This window comes from Macaca mulatta, chromosome 3 (assembly GCF_049350105.2).
Source record: "Macaca mulatta isolate MMU2019108-1 chromosome 3, T2T-MMU8v2.0, whole genome shotgun sequence".
NCBI lineage: Eukaryota > Metazoa > Chordata > Mammalia > Primates > Cercopithecidae > Macaca > Macaca mulatta.
The window spans coordinates 145,129,781-145,146,786 of NC_133408.1; the positions used below are offsets into that span (position 1 = coordinate 145,129,781).

At 44.1% G+C, this 17,006-nt stretch overlaps 1 protein-coding gene across 1 annotated transcript in view; it reads left to right on the forward strand.

Moving 5' to 3' along the window:
• Positions 1–839: 839 nt before the first annotated feature.
• RINT1 (RAD50 interactor 1) overlaps positions 840–17,006 on the forward strand; it is a 38,034-nt gene continuing 21,867 nt past the window's right edge. The window contains 5 exon segments of the mRNA NM_001257819.1: positions 840–1,014; positions 1,506–1,551; positions 5,939–6,123; positions 12,003–12,244; positions 16,764–16,937. Coding sequence (NP_001244748.1) covers positions 973–1,014; positions 1,506–1,551; positions 5,939–6,123; positions 12,003–12,244; positions 16,764–16,937 — 689 coding nt within the window. The 5' untranslated portion in view covers positions 840–972.

Consider the following 17,006-nt stretch of genomic DNA (forward strand, 5'->3'; position numbering starts at 1 on the left):
CCCTGGGCCGCAAGAGCAAAACTCCATCTCAAAACAAAACAAAAACAAACAAACAACAACAAAAAAATGTGCACGATAAATACATACGATTATGTTCCCATAATAAATAATTTAAAAAATCGTATCCTTTTCTTGTTTTATGCTTGCAATAGTTATTTGTAGCTCAGGGTATCGATTATATATCTCTGTGCACATGCATTTGATTTTTCTTCTCACCGTGTGGTTTCTGTTTCCGCTGGGGGTTGCTTTTTTCCCCCTTGTTTGTTTTGGTCTCTATGGTACTCTTTCCCTGTTTATTTGTTTATGAGGCTGTCAAGTCCACAGGTCCTCTAACACCCCTTGCTGCTAGGTAGCTTCCTTTCCTCATCCCTAGGAAAAGACAGGGTTTTGGGCAAAACACATGTTAGATGCTCTTTTCTCTTCATTTAGCTCCCAGACGCTTATAACCACCTCTACACCCTCCAGGCAGGAAATTAGAAGCTCATCTCCAGGGACTCTGACCAACCTTTAAAGAAATATCTGAAGATACTGATATTCATTGGAAACCCCCAACTAAATATTCGAACCAAATAACCCTGCACCAAAGCTCCTAGTCAACAAGCCCCCACACTCTCAGAACATCTGGATATTGTCTAAAATAGAAATTTAAATGATTCATAATGAATTTAAGGCGTTGGGAGAGGGATATCTTAAAGTTCCATCTCTGGAGCGCCTTGGGGGCGGGTGCCCGCTTCCTGAGCGGCCGTTCCGACCTCCGGCCAGGAGGCGGAGGAAAAGAGCAGGGCAGGCGGCTGCGCGGGCAGAGCCTCTCTGGGCTGAGAGGAAGAAACCAGCGAGACATCGAGAGGAAGTCGCGGTGGCGCTGAATCCTACGGCCTCCGAGACTGAGGAGGTCAGTGTGTCGCTGGCCTTAGGCAGGCTCCACAGGCCACGCTGGCTGCGAATGGAGCCCAGGACTCGCGTGGAGGCGAGATGCTGCCAGCTGGCGAGATCGGCGCCTCTCCTGCAGCCCCGGTGAGACGGCCCTGGCGTCCCTGGGAGGGGACATTGGTGGCCTACTGAGGTGGCACAGACCTCCCGGGGAAGATAGTCCCGGTGAGGTGACCCTGTAATCTTGTGAAGGTGCTTCCCGCAGCTTAGATTAGAGGCCCTTGCAAGACCTCCTAGAGGAGGCGGTAGTCCCAGTGAGGTGGCTTTGGCGGTCCTGGTGAGATGACAGATTTCTCTAGGGAGGTGGCCCTAGTGGGCAGGCAGGGTAACTCCAGGTCCTGCGGAGGTGACACAGACCTCCTGGGAAGGTGGCACAGACCTCCTGGGAAGGTGGCAGTGGTGGCACCAGGGAAGTGGCACTTTGGGGTACCTGATTGAGACGGCCCTGGCCACTCAGAAGGGGGGAGAGCGTCTGGAACCTCTCTGGCCTCCAGTTGGTGCCCACTGGGAGCCCCGTATGCTTTCCATCCACGACTTTAATCTTAATGTGCTTGTCACACCTGTTCTCCTTTTAGTGCTGCTCTGAAAGTGGTGACGAAAGGAAGAACCTCGAGGAGAAAAGTAAGCCAGCTGCAAACACCTAAGCTCTTTCTTCCCAGCTATCCCTCCCAAACCCAGCCTTCTAGGGTCTGCAACAGAGAAAGGTTCTTTGCCTATCTTTTAGATGCAGTATCGTTTTGTGCGCAATATGCTTATATGGTAATACTGATGACCATGATACACATATTTTTGTCTTTCTAAAATTGTAAAATACGGGATGCTCGGGAGAAGAGCACTTCCCGATCCATACCTAGTACAGGGACTGGAGTTTTCGCTGGAAGTCTGCCTATTATACGGGACTCAGAATAATTGGGGCCTGCCTGTCATTTTAATGAAACATCAACTTATTAAGCATCAGGAATTTGGAGGGGCCCATGATCTAGGACAGATGACCACCACCTTAATTGGGTTCAAAGGAGGCAAATGATAATTGTTTAGTTCACCTTCAGTAAATTTCACCTTCAGTAAATTGGCAGTTTAAAATTGCTCCGGGAAGAGCACAACGGATAACTTGGGTTCTGGATCTTGGACTGGACAGGAAAGGGGGAAAAGGTCAGTACCACCATTTCCTCCCTAGTACAGGAGTATATGTCAGGGATGTGGACTTTTGCCATTTTACTTTAATGGCAGGTTATTGCCAATCAAGGCCTCTTTAGGTACCTTTGAAGTAACATTTTTTGGGAGAGGAAGGGGAAAAGCATGTGATAGCTCTGCTATTGGAATGTTTGGTTCTTTTGACTGTGGCAAATAGTTGGGAATGAGTATTAGTAAGAAAAATGGTGCCCACCTTACCACATGGCCCTTAGGAGTAAGATTTGCCCTTAACATTGGCGGCTAGTAGAGTCTGCCTCAGAAAGAAGACTCTAAGCGGTCCATAGCACATGACTGTCGTAACTGCCACATCTCAGCTCCTTTTTCTTGAAGGATTTGAGAGTGCCTTGTATCTCTCAGTTAAACCCTTCCCTTTCCACTTTCGCTTCATTCAGATGCCTGGAAAGTAGTCGGATGCCTACTGAGCTGTCATTTTAATAAAATAATAGATGTAGACTATCATATCAAGGACTTTGTCCTTGTTCCTCTTTCCACGGCTCAGTCAAACTGCTTTGCGATTAGGAGTGCTCTTTACAAAAAATAGAAAAAGAGACACATAAAAACCTCCCAAACCACTGGTGTGTCATTTTGAAGAATGTCATTTTGCTAAGAATGTACTGTGCCACATTTGAATGGTTACACATCAAGGGTGTAATTTTTTTTTTTTTTTTTGAGACCTAGTCTCACTCTGTCTCCCAGGCTGGAGTGCAGCGGCACGATCTTGGCTCGCTGCAAGCTCCACCTCTGGGTTCCAGTAATTCCCCTGCCTCAGCCTCCTTAGTAGCTGGGATTACAGGTGCCTGCCTCCACACTGGCTAATTTTTGTATTTTTAGTAGAGGCAGGGTTTCACCACGTTGGTTAGGCTGGTCTCCAACTCCTGACCTCAGGTAATCCACCCTCCTCGGCCTTCCAAAGTTCTGGGATTATGGGCATGAGCCACTGCGCCCGGCGGGTGTAATTTTTTTAAAAAGTGAAGGTAGAGTTTCCTCCCTAAGGTACAGCAACTGTAGCATTCACAAATATTTCCTGCCTCCATTTGTCTGCAGATAACCACATAACTCACTTGTTTTATTTAAGATTAAAAAAAGGCATTGTGAGTTCTGTACATAATAGTAGATTATTATACATTACCATTATATATCAATGTATGATATAATTAATAGATAATAATATTTATATTAATATAATTAATACAAACTATATAATTTGTATTATGTAGTCCCATTTATAACCTTGAGATGTAGGCTGGGGCAAATGTTACCATTTGTTTTCTAGTTGGAAAATTGAGGCATAGTGTTATGTTAATATTGCCTCTCCTACCCAATTTAGAATTGACAATTTAAAATTGCTCTGGGAAGAGCACAACAGATAGCTTGGGTTCTGGATCTTGGACTGGACAGGAAAGGGGGAAAAGGTCAGTACCACCTCCTGATTCTCACAGCATGTGAAAAATCTTTTAATTCAATTCATATAAGTTAAACAAAGGAAATTTTGTTTGTTAGGGTGTAGGGGTGGAGAGAGGAACATACTCTGTATAGAACACATTGGTATATGTCAGGCCTCTGAGCCCACGCTAAGCCATCATATCCCTTATGACCAGATGGCCTGAAGCAACTGAAGATCCACAGAAGTGAAAATAGCTTAACTGATGACATTCCACCATTGTGATTTGTTTCTGCCCCACCCTAACTGATCAGTGTTCTTTATAATGTCCCCCACCCTTAAGAGTTTCTTTGTAATTCTCCTCACCTTTGAGAATGACTTTGTGAGATCCACCCCCTGCCCCCAAAACATTGCTCTTAACTCCACCACCTATCCCAAAACCTATAAGAACCAATGATAATCCCACCACCCTTTTCTGACTCTCTTTTCGGACTCAGCCCGCCTGCACGCAGGTGAAATAAACAGCCATGTTGCTCGCACAAAGCCTGTTTGGTGGTCTCTTCACATGGACACGTGAAACAGTATACTGTTAATCTTTACATAAATAGTTGAACAATATCTTACATTTACATTTTGCACTTAGGCATATCATTATTTAGATATTAATATTAGTAAGTCCAATATGTACTGGACTTATTAAATGTCACAAAACAGGTAGTTTATTTGCCATGGAAAGAATCTCACTTCATACTATTTAGTGGTTGCATTAGTCATTCATTTTGATTTTTTCCTAGTAATTTGTTCTGTCATATTTTCTTTTTTCTGTTTCTGACAAAGATATCTTCGTACAATGACCTTTGAAGCTTAAAAACAATTTTTTTTTTTTTTTTTTGAGGCAGAGCCTCACTTTGTCGCCCAGGCGTGATCTCGGCTCATTGCAACCTCCGCCTCCCGTGTTCAAGCGATTCTTCTGCCCCAGCCTCCCGAGTAGCTGGGACTACAGGTGTGCACCACCATGCCCAGCTAATTTTGTATTTTTAGTAGAGACGGGTTTTCACCATATTGGCCAGGCTGGTCTTGAACTTCTGACTTCGTGATCTGCCTGCCTCAACCTCCCAAAGTGCTGGGATTACAGGCATGAGCCACCGTGCCCAGCTAAAACCTTTTTACTTTTTTTTTTTTTTTTTTTTTTTTTTTTTTGAGACGGAGTCTCGCTGTGTCTCCCAGGCTGGAGTGCAGTGGCGTGATCTCGGCTCACTGCAAGCTCCGCCTCCCGGGTTCACGCCATTCTCCCGCCTCAGCCTCCCAAGTAGCTGAGACTACAGGCGCCCGCCACCACGCCCGGCTAGTTTTTTGTATTTTTAGTAGAGACGGGGTTTCACCATGTTAGCCAGGATAGTCTCGATCTCCTGACCTCGTAATCCACCCGCCTCGGCCTCCCAAAGTGCTGGGATTACAGGCTTGAGCCACCGCGCCCGGCCTACTTTTTTTTTTTTTTTTTAAAGAGATGAAGTCTCACTCTGCAGTCCAGGCTGGAGTGTAGTGGTGCAATCATGGCTCACTGCAGCCTCGATCTCCCTGGCTGCTCAAGCAATCCTCCCACCTCAGCCCACCTGAGACTACAGGTGCGTGCCACCATGCCTGGCTAATTTTGTTAGATAAAGTCTTGCTTTGTTGCCCAGGCTGGTCTAGAACTCCTGGGCTCAAGTGATCCTCCTGCCTTGGCTTCCCACAGTGCTGGGATTACAGGTGTGAGCCACTGCGCCTGGCCTTTTAAAAAACATTTTAAAACAAGAGTCTTCCTTTTGATGTTGCTCTAGACCATACTACTGGTTCCTTACACATTTCAAAAAGGTATTACGCCTTGTCTATTGAAACCTGTGATTACTGGGTCGCACTTTAGGAATTTTTCCTTTAATACTTCCCTCAGCTCTTAAGCATTTTACAGTAGTTGGTTGATAGAGTGCTTTAGAGCTATTCATCTGGGCATTTGTATGTATGTGTTGTTCTTTAAATTATTAACTTTGTTTTGTTTTGGTTTTGTTTTTTGATACAGAGTCTCTGTCTCTCAGGCTGGAGTGCAGTGGCATGATCTTGGCTCACTGCAACCTCTGCCTCTTGGGTTCAAGGGATTCTCGTGCCTCAGCCTCCCGAATAGCTGGGACTACAGGCCTGTGCCCCCATGCCTGGCTAATTTTTGTATTTTTAGTAGAGACAGAGTTTTGCCACGTTTGCCAGGCTAGTCTCGAACTCCTGGCCTCAGGTGATGCACCTGCCTCAGCCTCCCAAAGTGCTGGGATCACAGGTGTGAGCCACCATGCCTGGCAAAATTATTAACTTTTGAAGGTAGATACACTGCTTTTACATGTTTTACATTTTCTTTAACTCCATAGTACATAGTGGCGTTGAGTAATTGTTATTCTTTTGTTTTAGGTGACATAAATGTTACAGTTCTTATTGGAAGTAAACAAGTCAGTGAAGGTACAGATAATGGTGATCTCCCTTCTTATGTGTCTGCATTCATAGAAAAGGAAGTTGGAAATGACCTTAAATCTTTAAAGAAACTTGATAAACTCATAGAACAGAGGACAGTAAGTAAAATGCAGTTAGAAGAACAGGTAAGTATTGAAACTCACTGACATAATTATCAATGGTATACTTTTTACAATATAATGTCTATTATATATAGAATTTTAAAGATACAGAATGTGATAAATAGTCTATTGTAAACTGTTTAAGAGGACTTAAGAACCTACAATATACTACCTATTTTACAAATTAGGTAAAAGACAAAGTTCCTACTGATATAGTTTGTCTTGAAAACATATTGAGACCTAACATTTTATATAGATTTTCACAGAGTGACTTTTTTTTCCCTTTCATTCTGTTTCTAGTGAACATACAGTGACTTTTTTTTTTGGGACAGAGTCTTGCTCTGTCGCCCAGGCTGGAGTGCAGTGGCCGGATCTCAGCTCACTGCAAGCTCCGCTTCCCGGGTTTACGCCATTCTCCTGCCTCAGCCTCTGGAGTAGCTGGGACCACAGGCGCCCGCCACCTCGCCCAGCTAGTTTTTTTGTATTTTTTAGTAGAGACGGGGTTTCACCATGTTAGCCAGGATGGTCTCGATCTCCTGACCTCGTGATCCACCCGTCTCGGCCTCCCAAAGTGCTGGGATTACAGGCTTGAGCCACCGCACCCAGCTTCATACAGTGACTTTTAAATTGCTTTTACAAGCAAATAATTTCATGGCATGTAAAAAAATATATACCATGGTGTAAACACCATCATTTCAATTTTTTTTTTTTTTGAGATGGAGTTTTGTTGCCCAGGCTGGAGTGCAATGGTGCCATCTTGGCTCACTGCAACCTCCGCCTCCTGGGTTCAAGCAGTTCTCCTGCCTTAGCTTCCCATGTGGCTGGGATTACAGGCATGTGTCACTCTGCCTGCCTAATTTTGTATTTTAGGTAGAGATGGGGTTTCAACATGTTGGCAAGGCTGGTCTTGAACTCGTGACCTCAGATGATCCACCTGCCTTGGCCTCCCTTAGTTCTGGGATTACAAATGTGAGCCACTGTACCTGACCACATTTCAAATTTTAATAAATACACACATAGGGAGAAGTATAAAGTGAAAAGAAGTATAACATAATGGTTATTTCTGGGTGGTTGGTTGACAAGTGGTGTATTTAAAAAATATTTCTAGGCCTGGCACAGTAGCTCACACCTGTAATCCCAGCACTTTGGGAGGCTGAGACGGGTGGATCACCTGAGGTCAGGAGTTTGAGACCAGCCCGACCCACATGGTGAAACCCCGTCTCTGCTGAAAGTACAACAAAAAAAATTAGCCAGGTGCGGTGGCAGGCACCTGTAATCCCAGCTACTCGGGAGGCTGAGGCAGGAGAATTGCTTGAACCCAGGAGGCGGAGGTTGCCGTGAGCTGAGATCGCGCCATCTCACTCCAGCCTAGGCAATAAAAGCGACACTGCGTCTCAAAAATATATATTTCTATGTATTTATAGGTTTTTTTTCTTTTACAATGAACATACCACTTAAAATAATTTTTTAAAACCCGGCCAACATAAAACATTTTTATTGGGCTGGACACAGTGGCTCACGCCTGTAATCCCAGCACTTTGGGAGGCCGAGACGGACGGATCACGAGGTCGAGATCGAGACCATCCTGGCTAACACGGTGAAACCCCGTCTCTACTAAAAACACAAAAAAATTAGCTGGGTGCAGTGGCGGGCCCCTGTAGTCCCAGCTACGTGGGAGGCTGAGGCAGGAGAATGGCGTGAACCCAGGAGGCGGAGGTTGCAGTGAGCTGAGATTGCGCCACTGCACTCCAGCCTGGGTGACAGAGCGAGACTCCGTCTCAAAAAAAAAAAAATTTTTATCATATAGCTACTAAATTAGGTTAAGAAAATTCTGTGTGGGTTATTTCCAGCTTTTTGATCATCTTATGTTCTCCCGTCCCTATTACCTTAGGCCTCCACAGCTTCCTGTCTTCCCACCACAACTACTGCTAGTCTTCAAGTTTAGCCTAGCTTTGTCTGCCTTTTCACTCCTGCAGGCAGGTTGTGTGGACCCAGTTGGAGGAAGTCATACAACCGAGTAGGTTGGTGCCAACCTATGTGTGTGGTCTGCCACCCTGGCTGAGTATTCAGCCCCACCAGCAATCCTTCCATGGGAAGGTCAGCTCCTCTGCTACTCCCCTCAGCTGTTCTTTCAGATTCTCTTTGAGACATCTACCCAACCTGTCCTTTTTGCCCTTTCCTTTTCCCAAGCAGAAAAAAATAGAGGCCTAGCATGAATTTAGTGGCATTGAATTCAGTCTGTTGAATAGTCTATCCCACAATCCCCAAATTTACATGTAGTCATTTTTAACCTCATTCAGCAGAGGATCATTCTAAGGCAGACCTTATACCCCAGGTTCTATCTGCCACCTCAGTGAACTTGTGTCACTCTTATAATTTTACCCTGTGTTCATCAACCAGTCCTATCCCTTCAGCGTGTGCATATGGACAGGTCTTTTCTATAAAACCTTAACAAACAAACGAAAAAACCTGTGATCTTTTAGCAGGTATTAGTTCTTTCCTTTGATTGTCAGGCTTCAGAAGGTAACCTTTGTTATCTATGTCTACTTTTTAATTTGCCATTCATATTTGACCCACTGTAGTCAGGCTTGTTTCCGTAATGACCACAGAAACTTTTACTGAAGTTCCTTATTGAACCTTAAATTCAGCATGTCCAAAACTGTACTGATCCATTTTTTAGAGACATGTCTGTCTTGGTTAGATAATGGCACACTATCTGCCTGTCACCCAGACCTGAAGCCTAGGAGTCCTAGATTCCTTCTTATCATTCTCTATCTGTCACCAAGTCATCTGAGTTCTGCCTCAACATCTCTGGTGTCCATCCCATCTTTCCCACTCTTCTTTTTTTTTTTTTTTTTTTTTTTTGAGTAGGAGTTCCTGCTGCCCAGGCTGGAGTGCAATGGCACGATCTCGGCTCACTGCAACCTCCACCTCCCGGGTTCAAGCGATTCTCCTGCTTCAGGCTCCCAAGTAACTGGGATTATAGGCATGTGCCACCACGCCTGGCTAATTTTGTATTTTTAGTAGAGGTGGGGTTTCTCTATGTTGGGAAGGCTGGTCTCGAACTCCCGACCTCAGGTGATCCGCCTGAAAGTGGATCTTGGCCTTCCAAAGTGCTGGGATTACAGGCGTGAGCCACTGCGCCCAACCCCATCTTTCCCACTCTTGCTGATACCATCTTAGTTTAGGCAGGTTGGGAGCTTTGTAGAAATGCAGAATCTCAGTCTTACTTCAGACTTACTGTGTCTGAATCTGTATTATAAGAAGATCTCTAGGTGATTAATGTGCACATTCATTAAATGTAGCCTGTCCATTTTATTGCATTAATCCCACTGTTGAAATTACTTGCTTACAACTCTCTTGTATACCAAAGGGATCTTAAGGACGGATGCTGTGTCTTGTTTGTCTGAATATTTCTAGCACAGTGCCTGGTACAGAATAAGTATCTAATCACTGTTGATTGAAATTATTCTATGATGTTCTTTGTATTTGCTGATGACTAGTATTTGTATATGTTTTCCCATATACTATAAGAAAAATTCATTTAGTAAATGCCATTTTCTGTCTTCTTTTTTTTTTTTGAGATGGAGTCTTGCTCTGTTGCCCAGGCTGGAGTGTGGTGGTGTGATCTCAGCTCACTGCAACCTCCGCCTTCTGGGTTCAAGTGATTCTTCTGCCTCAGCCTCCCAAATAGCTGGGATGACAGGCATGCGCAACCATACTCAGCTCATTTTTGTATTTGTATTTATTTTACTTTATTTTATTTTTTGAGACAGTCTCACTGTGTCACCCAGGCTGGAGTGCAGTGGCGGGATCTCAGCTCACCAACCTCCGCCTCCTGGGTTTACCAATTCTCCTGCCTTAGCCTCCTGAGTAGCTGGGATTACAGGCGTGTGCTACCACACCCGGCTAGTTTTTTTATTTTTAGTAGAGACAGGGTTTCACCATTTTAGTAAGGCTGGTCTCAAACTACTTACCTCAAGTAATCCACCAGCTTTTGCTTCCCAAAGTGCTAGGATTACAGGCATGAAACACTGTGCCTGGCCGAATTTTTGTATTTTCAGTAGAGACAGGGTTTCACCATGTTGGCCCGGCTGGTCTCGAACTTCTGACCTCCAGTGACTTGCCCGCCTCGGCCTCCCAAAGTGCTGGGATTACAGGCATGAGCCACCGCACCTGGCCAGTAAATGCCATTTCTAAAGGCATTGCCTGGATATCGTCTCATCAAGTCAGTGGTTCTTAGCCTGGCCTTAATTCAGAATCACCTGGGGGTGTTGGCAAAATATAGATGCCCAGCCTGTTAGAATGAGATCTTTGTTTCCATTTTTTTTTGAGATGGAGTCTCGCTCTGTCACTCAGGCTGGAGGGCAGTGATGCAATCTCAGCCCACTGCAACCTCTGCCTCCTGGGTTTAAGAAATTCTCTGCCTCAGCCTCCCAAATAGCTGGGATTACAGTCGTGTGCCACCATGCTCAGCTAATTTTTTTATTTTTATTTTTTAGTAGAGACAAGATTTCCCCATCTTGGCCAGGCTGGTCTTGAAATCCTGACCTTGTGATCCACCCACCTTGGCCTCCCAAAGTGCCGGGATTACAGGCGTAAGCCTCCGTGCCTGGTCTGCAGTGTTTTTGTTTTTGTTTTTTCTTTGAGGAGTCTCGCTCAGAGTGACAGACACCCAGGCTGGATGGAGTGTGGTGGTGCAGTCTCGGCTCACTGCAACCACCTCCTCCCGGTTCAAGTGATTCTCCTGCCTTAGCCTCTCTAGTAGCTGAGGTTACAGGTGTGTGTCACCACGCCTGGCTAGTTTTTGTATTTTTAGTAGAGATGGGGTTTCACCATCTTGGCCAGGCTGGTCTCAAACTCCTGACCTCAAATGATCCGCCCGTCTCGGCCTCCCAAAGTGCTGGGATTACAGGCGTGAGCCACCATGCCCAGCCCTTGGTTTGCTTTGAAGGAAAATATTTAGTAGGTAGAGCATGTATTAATAAATTTTCTCAGCTGGGCGCGGTGGCTCACGCCTGTAATCTCAGCACTTTGGGAGGCTGGGGTGGGCAGATCACGAGGTCAGGAGTTTGAGACCAGCCTGACCAACATGGTGAAACCCTGTCTCTGCTAAAAATACAAAAATTAGCCGAGCGTGATGGCACACGCCTATAATTCCTGCTACTTAGGAGGCTGAGGCAGGAGAATCACTTGAACCCGGGAGGTGGAGGTTGCAGTGAACTGAGATCATGCCACTGAACTCCAGCCTGGGTGACAGAGCGAGACTCTGTCTCAAAAACTAAAATAAAGTAAGTTTTCTCTAGCTGGATCCTCTGCTGAGCCTATGGAGGCAGACCTCTAGATGCTTACTGGAGGCCAGTGTATTAGGTCCCTTCCTATACATGTATGTATGCATATATTTTTAATTTTATTTTTATTTTTTTGCTTCACTTATTGTTTTCAACACAAAGGCATACTTCTTCCTGATATTTATATGTGTATAAAACAGCATTTTATGTTTGGGTTTGATTGGTACAGGATGAAGAAATCAAACTTTTTTTTTGAAGGTGTTGATGGATGATTTTCAGTTCTGTTACAACAAATGTGTATTTTGAAGGGAATGAACTAATAAAAAAGGTTACATACAGACTGGGCAACATAGTGAGACTTTGTTTCTATTTAAAGAAAAAAAAAAAAGAAAAGCCAGGTGTAGTGGTATATACATGTAGTCCCATCTACTGGGGAGGTTGAGGTGGGAGGATTGTTTGAGCCCAGGCAATCAAGGCTGCAGTGAGCTATGATGGCACCACTGCACTCCAGCCTGGGCAACAGAGTGAGATCCCCTCTCAAAAAAAAAAAAAATTATGAAAATTTTATCTGATTGCTGCTATTCTTTCTTTCTTTTTAAAAATTGTGGTCAGGTACTTACAATTTCATCAGAAATTCCTAAAAGAATTCAAAGTGCCTTAAAAAATGCAGAAGAATCAAAGCGATTTCTTAATCAGTTTCTGGAGCAGGAAACTCATCTCTTCAGCGCCATTAACAGTCATTTGCTGACTGCACAACCCTGGATGGACGATCTTGGAGCCATGATTAGCCAAATTGAAGAGATCGAACGTCATCTTGCTTACCTTAAATGGATTTCACAGATTGAAGAACTAAGGTAAAATGGGCCTCTTTGTTCTCGTAATTACTATTTTCCTTTGAGGCTTCTGTCTTAGTACACGTGTGCCATTAAATAATTGAGTTAAAGATTATAATAATATAATTTTACCAGTTGTTATGAAAATAGCATTATGATAATGATTCTTTTCCTTTATTGTGAGTGAACATAAACTTTTCAGGGAGTTTAATTAGCATTTGAAAGAAGGTAATGTAAGTACTTTACACTTTTTTTTTTTTTTTTTTTTTTTTTGAGACGGAGTCTCGCTCTGTCACCCAGGCTGGAGTGCTGTGGCCGGATCTCAGCTCACTGCAAGCTCCGCCTCCCGGGTTCACGCCATTCTCCTGCCTCAGCCTCCCGAGTAGCTGGGACTACAGGCGCCCGCCACCTCACCCAGCTAGTTTTTTTGTATTTTTTAGTAGAGACAGGGTTTCACCGTGTTAGCCAGGATGGTCTCGATCTCCTGACCTCGTGATCCACCCGTCTCGGCCTCCCAAAGTGCTGGGATTACAGGCTTGAGCCACCGCGCCCGGCCACGTTACACTTTTAAGTCTTTTTTTTTTTTTTTTTTTGAAATGGAGTCTCGCTCTGTCACCCAGGCTGGAGTGCAGTGGTGCCATCTTGGCTCACTGCAAACTTCACCTCCTGGATTCACGCCATTCTCCTGCCTCAGCCTCCTGAGTAGCTGGGACTGCAGGCGCCCGCCACCATGCCTGGCTAATTTTTTTTTTTTTTTTGCATTTTTAGTAGAGACGGGGTTTCATCGTGTTAGCCAGGATGATCTCGATCTCCTGACCTCGCAATCTGCCAGCCTCAGCCTCCCAAAGTGCTGGGATTACAGGCGTGAGCTACCGTGCCCAACCAAACTTTTAAGTCTTACAGTTGGATTATGAATACATGATAAAAACTATTCTTTGTAATGCCGAATTAATAAAACACACAGTTTGGTAATAGGTATTCCTATTTAATTTTTAGAACTGGTCAGTTAATGAAATGAATTGCTTTCTTTATAATTTGAATTTTTTCAGTGGGAATCATAAGAGCTACACAGTATTCTTGGATGAATAAGAGTTCTGCTACCTCTGGTTGGGAAAAACAAAAAAGGAAGTAAGGCTTGACCTTAGTTCTTGTTGAGTTGAGCACCTATCACTGGTGGTTAGCTGTATCTAGTTTTGCCTTTCAAACAACCTGAAGTAGCATTTCCACCTAGATTAGTAGATGATAAGGTCCCCCCATCCTTGTGTTGTTTTAACTAGTACTTGCTGCGCAGCTGTCAGCAACCATTAATGTTCCCTGGAAAACCTAAGGGAGAAAAGTCATCCAAGAGTCTTAATGTCCTGTTTCAAATGTATCATAGTTAATAAACCTAATATTATTTTGTTATGGATATGTTATGTATTTCTTTTTCTTGCATATATTTCCCAAAATTAAAAAAAATTTACCCATCAGTGTAATATAGAAATCTTTGTTTTTAGGCCGGGTTGGGTGGCTCACACCTGTAATCCCAGCACTTTGGGAGGCCGAGGTGGGCAGATCATGAGGTCAGGAGTTGGAGACCAGCCTGACCAACATGGTGAAACCTTGTCTCTACTAAAAATTAAAAAAAAAAAAAATTAGCCAGGCATGGTGGCGCACGCCTGTAATCCCAGCTACTCAGGAGGCTAAGGCAGGGGAATTGCTTGAACTCGGGAGGCAGAGGTTGCAGAGAGCTGAGATTGCACCATTGCACTCCAGCCTGGGCAGCAAGAGTGAAACTCCATCTCAAAAAAAAAAAAAACACTTTGTTTTGCATATAGGAGGGGTTTTACATATAAAGTGATATGCCTAAGATTGTAGTGTTGATTCCAGAAATTGATTAAAAAGCTTACTTTTTAGAGCATCTCATTCTTGTTTAGGTAAATTATTTGCAGTGAAGGAATTTTAAACCTTGCTTTATTTTACTGCATTTCTCCTTGTCCCTCAGAAAGGAAATACCAGCAAGGGGCAATGTTAATAACTTTATTAAGTAAAATACGTTATTTGAAATCCTCATTCTTGTAGTAGCCAGAGTAATAGATTAACTAAAATAGGGGTATGGTTATTGATAACCTTTTCTTTTTTCTTCTGTTTTAAAAAATTATTTTATTTATCTTATTATTATTATTTTTTTTTCTGAGATGTAATCTTCCTCTGTCGCACAGGCTGGAGTGCAGTGGCACAATCTCAGCTCATTGCAACCTCTGCCTCCCGGGTTCAAGCGACTCTCCTGCCTCGGCCTCCTGAGTAGGTGGGAGTACAGGCATATGCCATCACGCCTGGCTAATTTTTGTATTTTTAGTAGAGATAGGGTTTCACCATGTTGGCTAGGCTGGTCTCGAACTCCTGACCTCAAGTGATATGCTTGCCTTGGCCTCCAAAAGTGCTGGGATTACAGGCGTGAGCCACTGCACCTGGCCTTGATAAACTTTTCAGGTATCTGAATTGTTTATAAGGGAGATATGCTGAGGGATTTGTATTAGAAATAGGGATCAAATTCATAAGCAGGTAGAGCACAGTTATTTTTCTCTCTTTAATACTGTGCTATTTCCTTGAGGTCTTTTATGATGATATCTTCATTTCCAGCTTTCCTTTAGAGCTTCTGGGATTTTTCTCATCTCTAAATTTCTTTATAATGGCCTGTTTTTATTCTGATGTACATCGTCCTTTTTTTAAAGTAGTTCCTTCTTGCTAGAATTAGCATCCTTATATTAGCTGTTTTTTGGATACTATAGCATAGCACTATCACTCTGAGTGAACCTTGTTTCTCTAGCTTTTCCTATGCTGTAAATGTCATTCATGCTTTAGTGTTGTGAGGAAATCTATTTCATTCCTTCCTTGAAAGCGGTACTCCTGCCAGGCGTGGTGGCTCATGCCTATAGTCCTAGTACTTTGAGAGGCTGAGGTGGGCAGATCGCTTGAGCTCTGAATTTCATGACCAGTGTGGGCAACATGGCAAAACCCCATCTCTGTTAAAAGAAGAAAAAAAAAAAAAGGCCGGGCGTGGTAGCTCACGCCTGTAATCCTAGCACTTTGGGAGGCGAAGGCGGGTGGATCACAAGGTCAGGAGATGGAGACCATTCTGGCTAACAGGGTGAAACCCCGTCTCTACTAAAAATACAAAAAACAAATTAGCCGGGTGTGGTGGCGGGCGCCTGTAGTCCCAGCTACTCGGGAGGCTGAGGCAGGAGAAGGGCGTGAACCTGGGAGGCGGAGCTTGCAGTGAGCTGAGATCCGGCCACTGCACTCCAGCCTGGGCGACAGAGCAAGACTCCGTCTCAAAAAAGAAAAAAAAAATTAGCCAGGCTTGGTGGTGAGGACCCATACTCCGTGATTGTACCACTGCACTGCAGCCTAGGTGACAGAGTGAGACTGTCTCAAAAAAAAAAAAAAAAAAAAAAGCAGTACTCTTATATTCTGTGTTTGTACATTTGAAATTCTTCTGTAATATTTGTGTATTTCTTTTTTTTTTTTTTTTTTTGAGACGGAGTATCACTCTGTTGCCAGGCTGGAGTGCAGTGGCGCCATCTTGGTTCACTGCAACCTCCGCCTCCCGGGTTCAAGCAATTCTCCTGCCTCAGCCTCCCGAGTAGCTAGGATTACAGGCATGTGCCACCATGCCCAGCTAATTTTTGTATTTTTAGTAGAGATGGGGTTTTACCATGTTGGCCAGGATGGTCTCGATCTCTTGACCTCGTGATCCGCCTGCCTCGGCCTCCCGAAGTGCTGGGATTACAGGGGTGAGCCACCATGCCCTACCTGGAATTATATTTCTTTGAAGTGGGAAATCAAGTTCAGCTGGGCAAAGTCGGTAACAATTGAAGACCATCATACTTGACCTTACCAGATGCTACCACATTATTCCCTTGGATTAAGATACTGAAGACTTCTGTAAAAGGCATATTTGTCAGAAATGAAGGGTGCCCAAAGGAAGATGACACAAAACAGGCCTTTCAGGAGGAGTAGGAAGGGAAAGGTCCCGGGAGGTGTCCTGAACATAGGCTGAGGCTGCTGCTCATAGAAGAATGCAGAAGTAGTAGAGGACTATAGGCTCCTGGGGAGGCCTTGGTAAAAGGCCTCAGGGTGGTACTTCATTCTCCCTTGGATGTAACTTTATATAAAACATGAAGAAAAAGCACTTTTTCCAAATTTAAAATTATTCTGAGCAATCTGTTCTTTAAATTTGCTTTAGGCTGGACACGGTAACTCACGTCTGTAATCTCAGCACTTTGGGAGGCCGAGGCAGGTGGATCATTTGAGGTCAGGAGTTCAAGACCAGCTTGGCCAACACAGTGAAACCCTGTCTCTACTAAAAATACAAAAATGTTAGCCAGGCGTGGGGGTGCATACCTGTAATCCTAGCTACTGTGGAGGCTGAGGCTTGTTTGAACCCAGGAGACAGAAGTTGCATTGAGCCAAGATCTTCCCACTGCACTCCAGCCTGGGCAACAGAGTGAGACTCTTTGTCTCAAAAGAAAAAAAAATTGCTTTACTTTGTTTACAGTGACAACATTCAGCAATATCTGATGACCAATAATGTACCGGAGGCAGCCTCCACTCTAGTGTCTATGGCAGAACTTGACATCAAGCTTCAGGAATCATCCTGTACTCATCTTCTTGGTTTCATGAGAGCCACAGTTAAATTCTGGCATAAAATTCTCAAGGACAAGCTTACAAGGTAGGGAATTTACCCATATTTTGTGGTAATTGCTTTCCGATGGGTATTTGGTGATCGTTTGGTGATGTA